The sequence below is a fragment of the Solea senegalensis genome, linkage group LG1 (assembly GCF_019176455.1).
Source record: "Solea senegalensis isolate Sse05_10M linkage group LG1, IFAPA_SoseM_1, whole genome shotgun sequence".
NCBI classification, from domain to species: Eukaryota; Metazoa; Chordata; class Actinopteri; order Pleuronectiformes; family Soleidae; genus Solea; species Solea senegalensis.
The window spans coordinates 5,965,330-5,983,686 of NC_058021.1; the positions used below are offsets into that span (position 1 = coordinate 5,965,330).

Sequence of the window (18,357 nt, forward strand, 5' to 3'; positions counted from 1 at the left end):
GTCAGTTCACACAGGGATAATTACAGTTACACTGTTACTGTTTGTATACAGAGCAAAGCAAAGGGGAATGTAAGTAACACGGGAGGAAAAACATCGTCAAAAGTGTGTGAGTCAACCATCATCGACGCTGACGTCCAGCTTTGGCGGAGAGAGACGAGCAGTTTCTCCTCCAGCATCCAATTACCATGGACGAGCTGAGCCTGTGTGGACTCTAGACCCGCTGCCCAGTCAGGAGCGAGGGAGCGAGGGAGGGAAGCGATGCTCTGCCTCATCCGCCTGCATTGATTCGAAGTCGGAGCTTATCTTCTTGTCTGTTTTCACTGTTTTCATTCATTTCAAGTCCCACGTGAGGAAGGACGGAGCGTGCTGCCGCCAAGAACAAGTGTCCGCGCACGCGGGGAAACGGTAGGTCGCAGATGTGCGGTGGTGTGGGGAGCAGGAAAAAAGAGAGAGAGAGAGAGAGAGAGAGGGCACAGTGTGCGCGTGGGATAGTGACACGAGAGATTGTCAGAGGTTGTTTGTGAGAGAAACCCCATCCGACAGTTGTTCCAGTTTAATCCCCTAAACCTCCACCTCAGGGATGTTGTTCTGTGTGTGAATGCATCTGCATCTTACAGCAGATTAGACAGAGTGGGAGAGGAAAACAAAATTATTATACAGTAGATATGATGTGTAGTGTTTTGAATATCCTCTGTGATGAAGTTTGAGCTAAACAGTGACGCATGTCAAGAGCACTTCATCTGAATATTGGTGTCATTTAATAAATGAATGTGTTACATGAATCCATCGCTCAATTAAAACAAATAGTAATTAGAGCTACCATTCAATAGTAATATGTCTCTATCTTTCTGCTTAGCAACATAAATTGAGAATACTATGCAGCTCTACATTTAAAATTACCTCTGTATAATCTATCCCAAACCGTTCTAATATAAAGTCTATTTTTCCAATGTATGCAATGTTCCTTTTTTAAATGGGAAAGACAATTACCCATTAATATATAGCTTAATAATCCTATATTAACATCTTTCCACTCAGTGTGGCCATCATGAGCTTTGTGCAAATAGATATGATAATGGACTGCGTGGACTCCTTGTGCCAATAACGATATTATATAAAGATATATTTTTATTCAGGATTCAAGATCCTTTATTTATTTGAAAAAAAATAAATAAAAAATACTCACATTGAAGCGAAACTATGTTTCTCACCAGCTTCTGACGTGCAAGATAACACGGTATAATAATAAATAATAAAAAATATTGAATGAAACAATTCAGCAGCACTGCAAATGATTTTTGACTTGAGAAAAAAAGGAAAGCAACTTTTCTGGTTGTTTCTCGTCATAAAACGCTATTGAAATCCCATGGGAGTGAGTTATGAAGTCAATGTGGTCGGAGCAGAGATCCTGCAGTGAGTGTAGAGACTGTCTAAAGTTGCTCCCATCATGTCGCAGTATAATCCCACAATAAAACAGCCATCTTATACAATACCAATTTCTCTGCACAGCCACTGTATATTCCAATCACATGGGGACATTAAAGTGATACTGTTGTGATGGGGGAAAAAATGAAATAGGCCTGTAATAAGATTACTGCTGAACACAGCACTTGCCTCAAAGGGAAGCTGGCAGGGATATTACAGTGACACAACAGGGGATGCCAAGAAGAATGTAGTGTGCCGAGGTCAGTGTGAGCCGACCGACACTGCGTCTGTCTGTTCTGACAATGAGACACGTCATGTTTCCTCATTCTGACTTCGGAGTGTCAAATTCCCTTTCTTCATGTTCCCACTGGTTAATTGCTATTCAGCACATGACACTGTGTGGAGCCAAACAGTGGGGCCCCAGATAGGACCTCGTTTGTTTGACTCCGAGGGTGCGGGTGGGAGTGGAGTGGGAGTGGGGGAGTGTTGGGCTGATATGGATCTGTCTTGTGTGGGCAGATCCATGCAGACAAGTTGACTACGCCTGGAGAGATCTTTAATTTTTCATTGGCTTGCGTCTGCCAGGCGCTCAACCAAGACTCTCTCGGCTATAATTGTATGGTGTCCAACTTAAGACGGACACGGGCAGATGGTAAAGATCATCAGACTAAGAAATGCATGAGGAGGAGGAGGAGGAGGAAAAGGAAAAACTGATTACTTTTACAGTTTCATTATTTTCCATCTGTATCTGCTTCACTGCACAGATAACAACGCAGGCTTCATGGCAGAGTGTAAATTGACACACGTCTGACATCCATCACTCACAGTCAACAGATGCTGACACTTGCATGGCATCATTTATGAGGATGCAGTGGCTTCGCCTGCAGACGTCCAAAATTACAGAAATGCAATATTGCACGGTGATAAGCGGCCGTTATCAAAGCATCGTTCTCATTTCATTTTTGCACGCACACACACACACACACATTTTTATTGCTACTTGAATCATACTTTTGGCTGAATGGTAATAAAAAAGGAGTGATGTTTACAATTCAGAGTCACTCAACTAAAACATTGGTGGAAACACAATAACGCAGCGGCTAAAAACAAATCATAATCAAATCTGAGGCCGTTCATGTGAATACTCATTGAATAGAACTGTTCTGGTTCCCGATCATCCATCATCCAACCTGTCGGATTCCAGTGCACATGTGGAGAAAAACACTGAGCCTCAGTTAAATATGACGCATGTGTGTATCCCTGAGCCTTTTCTGGCATTAAAACACTGACATTGTCAGGACCAGTAGTCCTCGTGGAGACCAAAACCTGATCCTAATGAGGCAGAAATTCATTCGTGAGGAAGTGATTATGTTTGGGGCTAAGATAAGTCCAACATTTTGAGAAAAAGACGATGAAATAATCACATCATTTCAAAATAAAAGTGTTTGTATCGATATGGGACGATAAATAGTTCACACATATTGTTATTATCATTAGCTATTATATTAGTTATTATATTGCCAAGATTATTATGCTACTAATAATTCATTATTATGAATTATTATTCATAATAATGAATTTTCCTGTCTGTCTCCCATTTTTCCTTTCACCCCAACCGGTTGAGGCAGATGCTGCATATTTTTGAGTCTGGTTCTGTCACATTTCTTCCTGTTGCCTAGTGTTTGCTCATTGTGTGAATTGTTGGGTTTTTCTCCTCTCTATAATATTGTAAGGTTTCTATCTTGCTATGTACATCACCTCGAGATAATGTATGTTGTGTTGTGATTTGTGAGTATTAGGGCCAAACTGAACTGAAGAAAACACATTTAATCTTTCGAGAATAAACTCGTAATATAAGAAAAGTCATTATATTACGAGAATAAAGTCGTAATGTTACAAGAATTAAGTCGTAAATCACAAGAATAAAGAAAGTCGAAACATTATGACTTTATTCTCATAATATCACGACTTTCTTTGTTCTCGTAATGAAAGAAAAAATATTTAATATTCTGAGAATAAACTCGACTCATTTTTAAAATGAAATGAAATAATGATACAAATGATCTCGTAATATTACAAGTTTATTCTCACAATATAATGAGTTTATTCTCAAAAGATTTGATTATTTTTCTTCGTTGTTTGGCCCTAATATTCCATTGTAATCTACAAATAAAACTGAATAGAATGGAATTGAAAAGTCTCCTTTATGGTTTGAGTTAGGTCTAGGTTTAGTGCAGCATATGATCCTGAGAGACTGGGTTTTAAGGTTAGTGTAAGGAAAATAAGTCATGGTCACGTCCTTAAGACAAGACTCTCTCTGTCTGTCTCTGTCTGTGTCTTTGTTTGTCCACTTCTGCTTTCTTGAACCCACTCCCTCTCCTACAGTCAGAGACTGCCAGTGAGCAAACACGAGGGCGCTGTGACTACACGGCTGAAAACGGAGAGAATTATAAAAACCAAACCACTTCTTCTGCACCGACAAATAACCACTGACTCATACGTTCTGCAGCCTGTCACACATGCGCGCGCACGCACGCACGCACGCACACGCACACACACACACACACAGCTGCTGTCAACAAAATTGCTGTGATCAACTGCATCAACCAAACTTGACAATTAGATTGGATGGTGTGTGTGCACGTGTGTGTGCACGTGTGTGTGAAAGACGTAGAGAGAGAAAGAAAACATTGGCATTTGGAAATAAGTGACAAAAGAAATCATGAGGGGAAAAAAGGGAGTAAGTGTCATGGAGGTGAATGTTGATTTATTTGAAATGTGAATAGTGGAAAATAGTGACAGTCACATTACAAAAGGTGACAGCATGAAATAAAAGTGTGACATAATGTCTTAACTTCATGCGTGACAAAGACATAAACACACACACAGACTAACAACAATTATTTTAATTTGCACCAAAAAGCAGAACTTTGACATTAAAATCCAGTGCAATCAGGAGCTCATTGTGTTGGATCAGTGGTAAATAACATACCTAAAAGTCTAAATGTAATGAAGGCAATAAAGTCCAGCCACATGGGGTTAGGGCAGTGGTGTAAAACGTATGGCCCCCGGGCCAGAACCGGCCCACCAGAGGGTCCAATCCGGCCCGCTGATCATAATGTGAAAATACTACATTTTCCTGATCTAGATACCTGTGACTAAATGCTGATGCCTTTGTCATGCACACGTATACATGCAAAGTTTACCCTTTAATGGTATTTACTGCATACAGTGCTTTACATTAGAGTTACCATTCACACTCACATTCAATGTGCAATGTTAAGAATTTCAAAACCACCAAACACTGGTATCATCAGCCTGAAACGCCCTGTATCAATTAACCCAAACTCTACTCCGTTTTAAAAATAAACAATAATGCAGTTACAAATAGTTGGTCCAGCACTGAGGAAAGTTGTTGTTAGTATTGACTCAAATATCGATCTTTGTCAACTTGCACTCGTAAATGCATTGACACCAAAAACCTCTTAATTCTCCCTTATAGTTAAGCTTAATTAATAATTCATAAAGGCCACCTTATCAAGAAGTGGAGCCCAAATGGACAAGAGCCCTCTATTATTAACGAGCTGTAAAAGCATGAAACGATTAAGGAGATCATTTTCAATTTAAAGCTGTAGTTCATACATTTTAAATAGAAACATGTCTTGGATTAGCGCACACATTGCTGATTTAACTCTCTCTCTCTCTCGGTATAACAGTGTTTTGTTTTGCGTCTGTGGAGACACAGACTGAGCAGACAAGACACAACTCTGCTACTGACATTCAGTAGGATTTTAAAATCATATTTTTGAGATTAAGATTCCTTCATTCAAATCCGAGCTTCCCTTAAAACCCTTTAACACGACTGACTGATGACTTTGCATTACCGTAATTACACAGGCTTTCAAGAAGCCGGCGAATCATCATTTTGAGGCTTATAAAAACAACAAGCAACAAATAGGATAAAAAAGAAAGAAGGAAAAGTAACAGGGTAGAAAAAGAATGGGGTCCATTAAATTATTCCACCTAAGTTGAAATAATATCGTGTTTATTATAATATTGTGCAGCTTATGTACAGTAGAGGTTAATTAATGTGTAAGTTCAGGGTGGTTACCATGGCTTCCCATGAATATGATAATATGTGCATTATTGAAAAATGCAGACTCCGCCGACAGCAATCAAATGTTCCCTGAACCACGTGCCTGCATGTGCCAAATACACGTGCTGCTGTTTCCTTCACCACGCAGCTCCAGTTACGTTTTCTGGACACAGTCGGGACAATGGTATATTACACGTGTATTAGTCTGAGAGTGGTCTCTAAATCATAGAGACCACACTGTTTCGGTAATTACTCAGAAGTCCACAGGGAGCAGTAGATGCCTGAATACAAAGACAAAATGTCTTTGTCTGCGTTGGAATTCGCGCCCAGGTTTTCCCCTGCATAATATATTAAGCTGTTTTGAAGTCATACATTATTTATTCAGCTATTTAGTCAGACGAGGGAGAGGATTTATAGCAAAGAAAGTACAGTATGACATACACAGAGGCATCACGCGGCAATAAGATCTTTAGAGTCTCTCTTAAAGCTCTGAGTGATGATGATGAGCTGTTACAATCACCTTTCCTGGACTGCGAGTGCATAAAAGTAAATCTTGTGTGGAAAATGGATATTGATTATGCATTCATATGGCTGCCATTGTGCTTTTAGCTTCAAATTATCCACCACAACTCAAAATGAATGGCACGAATTCCAACGCTCAAGCCACCTGTTGACACTAAGTGGACGATTGAATGTTAATGTTCTCAAATCATGACCGGTTGGTTGGAGTAACCGGGTCCGCCAGTCACTGTGCTCATATCACATTTCAGAATCTCTGATAGAATGTGAGATTTTGGGACGGTGTGAGCCTCCATGTTGTTTAGATCGATTACATTTGAGCTCTTCTGCTTGGCCCGGCTTGCCGTACTCTCCACAAAGCAGGCACATCAGTCACTGCAGTTGTACCTCGTTCACGCTTTCAAAAAAAAAGAAAAAAAAGGCAAAGATTTATCGGGGTTTGTCCAAGTACAGGGAGAATGATTGTTGGCTGTGGACTCTGTGCTGGGAGAAGTGGCAGAATGATGCCGCTGCTGCACACACACACACACACACACACAGTCTCCCAACAATAACTAACATGCACTCATTTACTTTGTATCTCCTCAACAGAGACACTCACAAATGTAATCTCAAACACCCCAACACACGCCCTCCAACATCTGTTTCACAGTGAAAATCAATGGCTGCGAGCCCAGCTGGACAGAGCTGTAGTGAGGAAAAATAAAATCGATGTTGGCTTATTAACTGAGTAGAGCTTTCTTCACTGTTGACACAACAACGGTGTGTGTGTGTGTGTGTGTGTGTGTGTGTGTGTGTGTGTGCGTGGGGGAGGGAACTTGTATGTATATCTTTGTGAGGACCAAAAAAATACATGAACCCTGGGAGGGAGGAGTGAGTGTGTTTTTGGTAAAATGACGACATTTTGGCTGCCTCTCGCTGTGTGAACTGTGTTGAGACGTGGATTTAGAGTTAGGGCTAGGTGTTTAGTTGTGATGTTTAAGATTAGGATTAGGGGCTTAATGCGCGTCCTCACTAAGAGAGTGAGTGTGTGGGAACGTGTCGTTGCCTGCTTGTATCTGATGTGCTGTGTCTGTGAATGATGATGGCTGCTGGCAAGGATGTGTGAGTGCTTAACAGTCTGTGTGTGTGTGTGTGTGTGTGTGTCTGTCTTACTGTCCCTGCGTGTCTGCCAGTCCCAGTGTTTGTCCCTGAATGTTGTGCACAAGTGCGACTCCATGGGCGTGCTCTGCATTTTCATCAGCGTGTTTGTACGTGCGTGCACGGCGGAGAGTCAATCGCTCTAAGTCAGCGCGTTGCTCCTGGGTTAGCATCCCCGGCCGTTCCCCCACAGCCTTGGCCTTAGTATATTTGTGGACAAAAGGATACGGTGAGACAAATGATTTAGCACCCGTCACTCAGAGCAGAAGGACGAGGGATGAGAAAGGAAAGAGGTCAGCGATGGGGAGCAGGGCAGGCAACATGATGCAAGCATTCAGAGAAATCGTTAAAAAGAAGCTGGAGAGTAAAAAACAAAACAAAACAAAAAAACACACAAAGAAAGCAGAGAGGAAAAAAAGTTCAGAGTTAAAGAGAATTTACGATTTTAGCTCTGGGTCATCACATAGCTCAAGCCTGTGTAAGCAATTTTCCCTGGGAAATGACAGCTTCTATTTCAGCAGAGCTGTTTGCCTAACATCAACTCACAGGAACTGCACTTGGCCTTCAGGCTCCGCAATCAGACCTGCCCTCATCACGCACGTTACCATAACAACGGATGAGGCCGACCTGTACCGATGGCAGCACATGGGATGTGAACTCTGCCTCTGCCTGCAGCTCTTTGGCTGTCTGCTGCAACCGACGTACCCTGCTCAGAAAAACTGCTGAAAATTTGAAAGAGAAAGACAGAAAGAAAAAAAAAAAACTGCTCTGTGCAGTGAACTGTCTGTGCTATGAATGTTTGGCAAGCGAGGATGTGATTGTTCAGCAGCGGATGATTTGTTTAGCTTGGGAAAACAAAGCACTATGTAAAGAATAACGAGACGGAATATGATTTAATAAACAGACTCCGAGCAGAGTCTTGAGTCTGGTGCAGAATCATGTTCACAGTGAGAGTGTGAACGCATGTTTAGGGACACGAAAGGACGTAAAGAAGCTTGAACAGCCTTTGTGTGATGAGCTGTTTATTAGACTTCCTTTGACATGCGTAGACTGACCTCTGCTGCACCGGGTCTCGGCCACTGGTGTCCTTCAACCGTATGTAAACAACATTAGGCTCTAATCATCCTATTGACATGTTTTCACACACACTCAGTTGCAGAGATACAGCAAAGCTTTTAAAGGGAAAAACAACAACGTATAAAGCAGGAACAGGGGACAGCTCCGCCGGCAGCTTAGCTATGACACGCATCTGATTGCAGAGATTGCGCACATTCCACAAAGGATTATAGAGACTGAAATGAACAAATTGACCTCTTATCCGCGGATTTCCGCATCAGCGCGGCGTGAGAAGGAAAACGTTGTGAAACACTGGAGAGTACAGTAAAGACATGCTGTATTTAAAGAAGCCTCTGCCTCCATCATTTTATTTTTGTCCTCGTCTTCTTTCTGTTGGCAAACCGTGTCTCTTCACGCTGCGTGTAGTATAAGTATGCTAGGGCTTCTTTTTTTTTTCTCTTTCTCTCTCTCTCTCTTTCCCATCATTTCTTATCACAGAAATGAGCGGTGAAATGCATAAGCTATTTTCTCTTGCTGGCAGGATGTTATTTGCATTGATGTTGGGCTCAAGTCAACAAACATCAGACCTCGTACGCTGTATATTTTTTTCAGCGAGTGTCTTTCAGGTTTTTTCCTCCCTATTCTGACACTTTTCAAATAAGCCAAAGCTATTTAAAAGTCATCACGCCGTGAAAGTGCCAGCAAAACTCAATGACAGACCAAGGCCTTTTGTAAAATTCATTTTTTTTTCCACTTTCTCTTCCCCACAATGGAAATACATAATTTCTCTCCACGCTTGTTTGAAGAGCTCTAGAGAGGAAATGGCACACTCTTGTTAATAAGTGTCTCTCTCTCTGTTTTAGCTGAGAGAAAATAAATGACTGAACAGCTTATGTAGGTCACACAGTGATAATCTAGCTTGTATATCCTCGAAAATGTCTGGGCTCCAGTCTTTTTTTTTTGTTTGGAGGAATCGATTGAGCGATAATTCGATAAAAACATTGCAGGAAAAAAGTAAAATCAAGTCATCGGAGAACTAGATTTCTACACCTCCTCTCCACACGCGCTGCTTGAGAGGAAAGGTCTGTGCTGCAGCATCAGCATTGACAAACTCTGCTGTAAAGCAACCTAAAAATAGAGGGGAAAAAAGAGGCTAAAAGAGTTGGACAATAAAATATTTGTCCATATCAGCAGGAGCATGTCAGAGATGGAAAAACTGCCTCGCTTATCTTGTAGTAGGACCTCAGGACCCATGTTGGGCAAGGAATAAGTTACTTATTACATATTACTCCTTTTTATGACGTATATTTTGCTTGTTGTTTTGGTATCAAAGGTAGTAAGTTCTACTATGCATTACTGTTGTAAATGCAATCAAAAAGTGATTTCCTTTGGAAATGAACCTACTTTGTTGAAACAGACATTAGCAGTCAAACTGCAAAAAAAACAACCCATCAGTCTCTCCAAACTTTGGCTGTTTTCTGCATATTTCTCATTGTGACAGAAAGGAAAACCTTCCATAACATAAAAAAGAAACCATCACACATAAAAACACAGGGTTGTCTTCAGCAGAGAGAACTCTGTAGTGATGCACATCGATCGATCACAATAATCAATCAGCATTAAAAGGCCAGGTCAGTCGTCAGCAGCTGATACAGTACTTTTTTTCATGTCCGCACCTGGACTCACCTCACCACCAACTGCGACTCTAGCAATGCAGCAAAGCAGCTTCACGTTGCTTATAATTCTCATCCCTTACACTTACTAAGTAATGACAGTACCATATAATATATCGGGCATTACTGCAGAACAGTGCTGAAGACAGAGAGCTCGGTCCCAAAACATCCGTAGATAACGACCTCAGATGAGGCTTAAGAGTCAGAGATTGATGATCGCACTCTTGCCTCTTCATCTTTAAAATGCAGCGTGGCTACGCTGAAAATGACTTCTCTGCCACTGAAGCACAGGACTCATATAGGCAGTAAATTACTGGTGCATTACCTAAGTTTCTTCAAGAGTTGTGATGAAAATCTCAGACTCTGGCAAAGATAAAGGTTATTGTAAATGTCACAAAGCCCTGAAGAGAGCTCCCGAAATGAAAATCAGGAGGAGGTTAAACACTGTTATTAGGCTTTAAGCAGTTTAAGCGGTTTGTAAGCATTCGTGATGAAGTGGCATAACAATGCACTTGTGGACTCTTCACTCAGCAGCTAATTCCATCACGTGTCAAATAACAACATTTGTGATCTTCGATCGAGCACCTCAAGCCTGTCAGGGAGGAGACTCCAGGGATTTGGGATCACACGGAAACTCGCGTGACTTAACGTGCGTTTCAGAATGTAAACGGACATGGTCGTCGTCAGTTAATAGCTGACTTTTGTGCTGAGAAACGCAAACCACTGTGGATAAAGATGGAATCAATTTGGCTTGTACAAGTCACGGTTCTAAAACAGAAGTACGCAACGAGAACTGTTTCCCGGTCAACCCGCTCTCGTTGGTTATTGCGGGGCTCTGCGCCGATCACCCACGATTGTCAGGAAGGAGGACCAGATCGAGACTGAAATCTTGCCAATTATCCTCTAGTGTGGGCCGGGCAGAGAGGTGTGGACCTCAGATCCTGAAAAAGAAAAAAAAAGATTCCACAGTGAACTACTGTACTGGTGTACTTGAAGTGATAGTGTCGAGAGAAAACTCATTACACTTTAAAGGTGCTGGACCTGAGGAGCACTGAGGTGGGGGTGGGGGTGGTGGTATCTGCTTCCACTGGCTTGGTTGAAAGGACATAATGTGGGAGAGAGCAGAGTGTAGAGAGAGAACGGTACACCATTACTTTTACTCACTCCTCAGTGCTGCAAACAAGAGAGAGAGAGTGAGGGGTTAATCTGCTGCGGTAGAGTCACTCAGGGCTGCCTCTGCATTTTTACACTATGGGTTTTCTGCTTCTCTGATTTTGTCTGTTGAGTCCACCATTCTGTACTTGTTGTTCTAACATGGTGTCATATATCCTACACTGTAAATTTCAGGATTGCATATACTGCAGGGTTCATGGTCCGCGTGACCTCATCTGACAGTGGTTTGAATGTAACAGACATTTGCTGGAACTGAAAAGACACACACACACGCACACACACACACTCTCTGCTGTTTGCATTTAAAAGTGAGGCACTACAGTTTTAACTGTGATCATTTGAAGTGTGAGTTATACAGTTGAATACAGTATTCATAATAAAAGTGCTAAATCAGTTACATGGCAAAGCTGCAAAGTTACCGTAAATGCAGTATTTATGCAGGAGACATTGCTAAATCGCTAAATGCTCTTAATTTAGAATAAATTACTGTAAAATGACATTGTTAAAAAAGTAGTGAACATAGTATCTAAGGTGCCGTTATTTACTGTAAACATATAGTAACTTGTAATGCAGCTAATAGGCAGTCATTCTCTCTGAATACAGTCACATATTTTTACTGTTTTGCTCTAATACTAGGTAGTACAAGAAATGCTTGGGCTAAATTCGGATCTTTTTGAGATTATTCCGTTTGTGAATACGCGAGACAAGCGTGATATCAGTCTGACAGATCAGTTCAAACACACGGCAAACAGAAGTTTTTATAAGAAACCCTTCATTTCAGGCATCGTACAATTGAATCACTGAACTGTGTTTATTCTCGTAATTAATAAACTAGATAATGTGCAAATCACTCAGAGCGGCATGTAAATGCTATCAGTTAGCCGTCTGGGTAAGTAAACTGTAAATGAAAGCTAAATGGAGAGTGGAGACATGGCTGAGGTGCTCATGAATGTTTCATAACGATGTGAGACCGGATCAATAAGACGACCGCTTCTCCAAAAAGGACCAAGATTCTGAAAAATGAAGCTCGCCAAAGCACAGTAAATCTACACGCTGTCAGTGGGGCAGAGTGACAGGCTCAGTGTGACATTTCAACAAGGATTATATCTGCATTATATCTGCCGTACCGCTGTGTGATTTGCTGCCATTGAAGTAGAGTGAATGAACAATGTGCTGTTGGACAGGAAATCTCAGGTCATTTTGAAGCGCACAGTCAAGCGGAACAATACATCCTCTGCTGAAATTAAAATGAAAAAGTGTGCGCATGACTTGCCCGGTGATGTTTTCATATCAAAGGAAGATGTTGCTGTGAGGTGCTTTTTTGGCAATGAGTTTTTTCCTTCTTTCTTTTCTTTTATCAGAGGATTAACACGGGATAGCACTCGAGATTTGAGCAGCTAAATGTGGTTTCTGAGATAACAGTGGTCCAAATAACATATGATGCCAAAGTGCCCCCAAATCTGTGTATGGATGAGAGGGTGGAGATAGGGAAGAAGAGAGGGGTGGATCTGACTGAGAGAGTGCTCACAAGAGGACACACCAACAGAAACAAAACAGCGTGAATACGAGAGGAAACAACGATCACATTGATATTAGTGTTGAACAGACATTCAATACTGGTGTCCGTATCTAAATCACACCATAGACCCTGAGGGATAACCTGCTTTATCATCTATTTGACCATAAATAGAACATCATGCTGTATTGAGGAAGACCTGACCATACATTTCACAGAAACATATTTATAATTTAAGAAATCGAGTGAGAATTATCGTCACACCCTCGGCCTGTGAAGGCCATTCGCGAGAATACAGATTCCAGGAACGTCCACGTTGGATTCATTGACACCTCGTCCATATTTGTATGCAGACAGTGGTCAAAACAGTGCCTCTAAATCTGTTACAGCACCTGTGTGTTTCCCTTAGTGAGACAGAGAGGCAGAGAGACTCTACAGACGTGGAGTGTATGTGTTTATGCATGCATTAAAAAGACAAGAGAAAGCTCCTTGAGGCAACCTGTGCATCTTTTATCACATCTTTAATTAATTGAAGCCCATAATAGAAGCGGCTGCAATTCCACTGAATAGACACCGCTGAATAGAAAACAGGCAGGGATGAGGAGATACTCTTATTTTCATTTTTTTTTTTTTTTCTAATCAATTCTCCCTGGCCATTTCACAGTCCTAGGCACACCCGTCATATCTGCGGCTACTGTCAATCATCATAACTGAGGTCACAAAGTCACCTTTTCCCCCTGTCTTCTCTTCTTCTTTAGGTTCTACCTGTGGCACTCTGCTGTAAAACCACCATGCTCCTCTTGTGGTCCTCCAGATTGGTCCTGCTCACTTTAGCACTCATCCCTCATCCATGTCTGGGATGCCCCCCTGACTGTCGCTGCTACAGCCTCACGGTGGAGTGTGGCTCTCTCGGGATCAAAGAAATCCCACAGGGCGTCCCCTCTGTGACAGAGGTCAGTTTGCCCATCAACAGTCACGTGCTGCTAGTTCACTGCAGCCGACCCTCTCTTCCTTCCTCGCGACTGCCTATGTATCACTTAACGTCCTCTTTGATTCGCTCTTATTACACCTCTTTGATGGCCTGAGGGAAGGGCTGTGCCGCTGGCTGTGTAATTATTTATTCTTGCTCAGAAAGTGACTCATGCACACCCTCTGATCATGTTGTCAAATATCACACCGTCTTTTCCTCTTGGGTTCAGGCCCTAAACCGTCACTGCAGCTTATGCATATTAATGAAAAGCATGTAGCACATAAATTGCTCCATTAACCTCATTCAGCAGGTCTGTGTCTTCGATCATACTTTACCTCGCTGAAAAACACCACCAATGAATGCACATTTCCAATCAAAGGAGAGACATTTGCATTGTGGATCAAGCCGGGAAAACACTTATTACTCAAACAGCTCTAAACACTCTTTTCTTGTTAGTTTGAAGATGTTTGTTTCTGCAGCATCTGGTGACAAAAACTGAACCACAAAACAGGGAAAAAGCTGCACAACCCACTCAGTGTCATCATTACATGATCCCTAACAAGCTCATTCTGCATTGTTCGTACTGCCCACATTAACATATATTGAAAGCTCAGCACAAGCCTGTGAGAGCAGATAAGTTTAAAGGTTGCCCCTCTGCTAATGTACTCTATGTTGCTCAGGGCTGATACACTTTTTCTACCCACTGAGCACAGCAACAGACCAGATTCTCTTTCTTGTTCTAAACAAACGCTAATTCAAACATCACATACATTCTTCTCGAATGCAATCAGTCTGTGACTGTTCCAGTAATTAAATTCCCTTCTCCTCTTTCCTCTAAAGACCATCTTCCTCCAGGACAACGCAATAGTACAGATACGTCTTCAGGACCTGACTCGCCTGGGCAACCTCCATTATCTGTACCTCCAGAACAACAGCATCTCAGCCATAGAGCCCGGAGCCTTTCTCAGCCAGGGGCAGCTTCTGGAGCTTGCCCTCAATGGCAACCTCATCCACCTGGTCACCCCTGACATGTTTCGGGGTCTGGAGCACCTCCGGATCCTCTACCTCGCCAGCAACCAGATCACTCGAGTGCAGGACCACACCTTCAGGGGACTGCAGGTCGGTGCATGTCAGCTGAAATGACACAGACACAGATGGCTATGATTAATGCACATTTTAAAAAACCTCAACCCTAATCCTTGGGGTGAAGTTGACAAAGAAAAAGCTTCATTTTTACCAGTAGAAGTCAAAGCAATTCCAATATGGGACAGGGTTTTTTGTGGATTATATAGATTGACGTCTGCGACTGTAAATCCAGTTCATGACTGCATGTCTGACTAATCCCTACAGTACAGACTACAGTATGCCTGCTGCGAGGAATCATAACACTATAAAAGATGGCCACCAGCATGTCTCTTGTATTTGCCCAGTGGCCCACCTGACCAGCGGGGTGGTACACAGCAGTCAGAGAGAATATAAATAGGTAATAAAAAAGCAATTTACCTTGATGTCCTCCTTGCTCAGTCCGTCTACTCGCCGGTGCCTGATCTAACTAGAGCGCTTAGACATGGTTTATTAATCCCACACTGTGACATTTTTGACACATCCTTTGGCTGACTTTTTTTTGATCTGGCAGTTATCGAGACATTTCCAGTACTGGGAGACTGTCTGTTTCTGTAGTTTCTAATAACAAGTGCAGAATTATGTAATTAATCACTTCAGTACTAAGCGAATTCTGAAAGGAGTCTGGATGAATTGAGTCTTTCTACCTAACATTTCTATTGCTCCTTCGCCTTCACCTTACATCTGTCACATTTCTCTCCTGTAATGTAAGTCTTTTTGATGTGTGCAGCGTCTGCAGGAACTCCACCTGCAGGAGAACAGCATAGAGCTGCTGGCGGAGCAAGCCCTGTCAGGCCTGTCATCTCTGGCTCTGCTGGACCTCAGCAGAAATCACCTTCGCACCTTGGGAGCGTCGTCTCTCAAGCCGCTTGTCAGCCTGCAGGTGCTTCGTGTCACAGGTAGGCACAGAAAGGACAGAATTCCTAAAACTCTTTATGTCTTGTGGTATTATGACACAACCCTTTAAGATTGAATGTAATGGCGCCACAGACCAATTGTGAAGAGCTGTCAGAGCAGTGAAATCCACACGTTACCCACTGCAATTTGAAACAAGCCACAACCAACAGACTGATGTCAGTGGAAAATCACCTACTCTTACACATATTAACCTAATACTTAAAACTGTGGCGCATACGTTCCAATGATAAACAATGTAACATTGTTCATTGGCTGCGTTTTCATCAGAAAATGGGCTCTTTCATGCAATACTATCAGACCTGACCCAGGGAGTGTTTGTGTTGGTATACAGCTGCAGCACTGGGGCAAGTAGGGGTGAGAAAGCGTGTGTCTGATGTGTGATCAATGATTTGAATGTCATGGACATTTGTTTAAATTTAAAAAAAAAGAAAAACATATAGAACAAACTGACTCCCCTCTCTTCTTCAGAGAACCCATGGCGCTGTGATTGCGCTCTTGGCTGGCTAAGAACCTGGATCAGTGAAGACGGTCAGCGTCTGCTGAGCTCTGCTGAACAGCGTCAGCTGATGTGCTCTGAACCACCGCGTCTCTCCCACCTCAGTCTGGTGGAGGTGGCCCCCAACAGTCTGGTCTGCATTCCCCCTGTGGTTCAACTAGAGCCCAGTCACCTGACTGTGCGACTAGGGGAGAGCCTCAGAGTGTCCTGCCAGGCCTCGGGTTACCCTCAGCCTCAGGTGACCTGGAAGAAAGCCTCCCATGGAAAAGCCCAGTTATCCCCACGAGGTCTGGTTCAAGAGCTGGGGCCCAATGGCGAGCTCTTCAGGCCTGGGTCTGGAGGAGTGGTAACAGCCCTGCCCAGCAGTGGCGGCATCACGGGCGGAGGTGTTGGCATGATCCACGGGCTGGTGCGCGGAACTGAGGAAGGCGGCGAAAGGGACAGCTTTGACCCTGACATGGGTAGTGGCATGCTGTTTCTCAGCAACGTGACTGTCGCACACGCTGGACGCTACGAGTGCGAGGCTTGGAACCCGGGAGGCGTAGCCAGAGTTACCTTTCACCTGGCTGTCAACATGTCCTCCTCTTCACATTCATCCCAGTTCTGGCCTCGTTTGCACACGCACTCCTTTTTTTCCTCTTCATCCAACTCCTTCTATCAGCCAGATGTTGTGGATGTGAGCCAGGAGCCGCTGTATGAGCAGGACAGCATGGATTTCAGTGCTCTGGGCCCTGCCACCCAAACCGCCATTGCGATTGGCATCTCATTGTTGGCACTTACTGCTGTCCTGCTCCTGATAATGATCTACACTCGTCACCAGCAGTACCAGAAAGAGGAAAGGGGCTCCTTCTGTGCCAGCAAGGAAGAAAGCATCCTTTATGTGAACGATTACTCTGATGGACCCACCACCTTTGCTCAGCTGGAGGAGTATCGCGACGACCATGGCCATGAGATGTACGTCCTCAACCGAGCCAAGCCTGTTATGGGGTCCACGTCATCCAGGTGTCCCATGATGAGTGGGTTCGTCCAGCAGAAAGGTATGAAGGAGGCTTTGCTGGACCACGAAATGGTGCAGACACTGACCAGATCTGGGGGAATGGGGCTTTGCAGAAACCCAGCAGACGGAGGAGAGGGGCCCCTTACTACAGACCCGGAAGAGCTCTTCCTCAGTCAGAGTCTCCTCTTTGGATCACCGGTTGCGTACGAGATCCACTGCTAAGGGGGCTTTATTGTGTTCTGACATGAAACAATAATGCTGATGGATTAATTAAAGACATTGAAGGAAATCACCTTGGTGCACTAATGTGAACTGGCAGATTTATATGTGGGTCCTAGTGGGGTGGCGGCGGCAATTGTCAATTAGATGTTGCCGGGGGAGATCCTGGATCCCAACCAGCCTCACAAAACATTGTCATCTGACTGATTGAGTGATGAACAGTTGGAAATTGAGGGGAAAATAACAACTGAACAGAACCATTGTCTCCACATCGACCATTTAAAGCCAATTACAAGTGACTAACTGTATTACAAATGGTTAGTGTGACAGTTAATCTGTGTCCTTACAAAAGAGGCTGCAACTGTGCAGAACAAATTATGGATTAAAGCAGTGATTCATATTTTTTACTGTTTTTTTTTTTTCTTAAGCTTTGTGTGTTCTGTCTGTGTTTTGTGTAAATATGATGACGTTAATTTTCACTGTTATGTACAGTTGTTGTTTTGTGGACCCTGTTAAAAAAGAGTTACACCTAAATGAATCTTCACACTGAAACTGCACTGTCATTACCCATATGAGTGAATGGGTGATGGCGTGGGAGGGTGGATTTAGAGGTGCAGCTGTAAGACTCTTATGAAACCATAGCATTTGCATCCTTTGATGTTAACATGTCATGTTTTTTTTTATTAACAATAATAATAATGGTCATTTTTATAATTTGAACTTGAATTTTTGGTGGGATTAACTGCATTAACATCAGTTTGTACCAACCATAATGTAAATATTGCAGATTTTGTCTTCATAATAAAATGTATTAAAAAAAAAGGAAAAAGAAACTGTGTTTGATTTCTTACTAGGTCAGCGGGTTGCTCTAACAGATGCTCTGTTCTGCTAAATCAATTTGAGCTGTAAAAGCTTAATTTTTTCCCCCCCTCTTTCTTCTCTTGCACTCATGAGAGCAGCACAGTTGCTGTGTACAAATCAGTGTTTGGGGGGGGTTGTCATGGCCAATAAAGTCTTTATTTCTAGTCTCTGATGGC

General features: G+C 42.8%; 1 protein-coding gene across 2 annotated transcripts; it reads left to right on the top strand.

The window, feature by feature from the left end:
- Window positions 1-17,433, top strand: lrrc24 (leucine rich repeat containing 24). Of its 2 annotated transcripts, XM_044032898.1 has the most exons (5): window positions 1-405; window positions 13,357-13,551; window positions 14,409-14,687; window positions 15,421-15,589; window positions 16,077-17,433. In XM_044032898.1, exons 2-5 carry the CDS (start codon window positions 13,390-13,392, stop codon window positions 17,321-17,323), a joined length of 1,857 nt encoding a protein of 618 aa, XP_043888833.1. In that variant the 5' UTR covers window positions 1-405; window positions 13,357-13,389; the 3' UTR covers window positions 17,324-17,433. The 2 variants fall into 2 exon arrangements, with proteins under 2 accessions (XP_043888833.1, XP_043888840.1); XM_044032905.1 differs by lacking the exon at window positions 1-405 and having other exon boundaries at window positions 13,245-13,551.
- Window positions 17,434-18,357: the final 924 nt, after the last annotated feature.

Excerpts from the sequence above, each read along its gene's own strand:
- lrrc24 (XM_044032898.1), top strand. The coding sequence starts at position 13,390 with ATGCTCCTCTTGTGGTCCTCCAGATTGGTCCTGCTCACTTTAGCACTC. Across the intron at positions 13,552-14,408 it reads GCGTCCCCTCTGTGACAGAG|ACCATCTTCCTCCAGGACAA; the intron begins GTCAGTTTGCCC and ends TTTCCTCTAAAG. Across the intron at positions 15,590-16,076 it reads GCAGGTGCTTCGTGTCACAG|AGAACCCATGGCGCTGTGAT; the intron begins GTAGGCACAGAA and ends TCTCTTCTTCAG.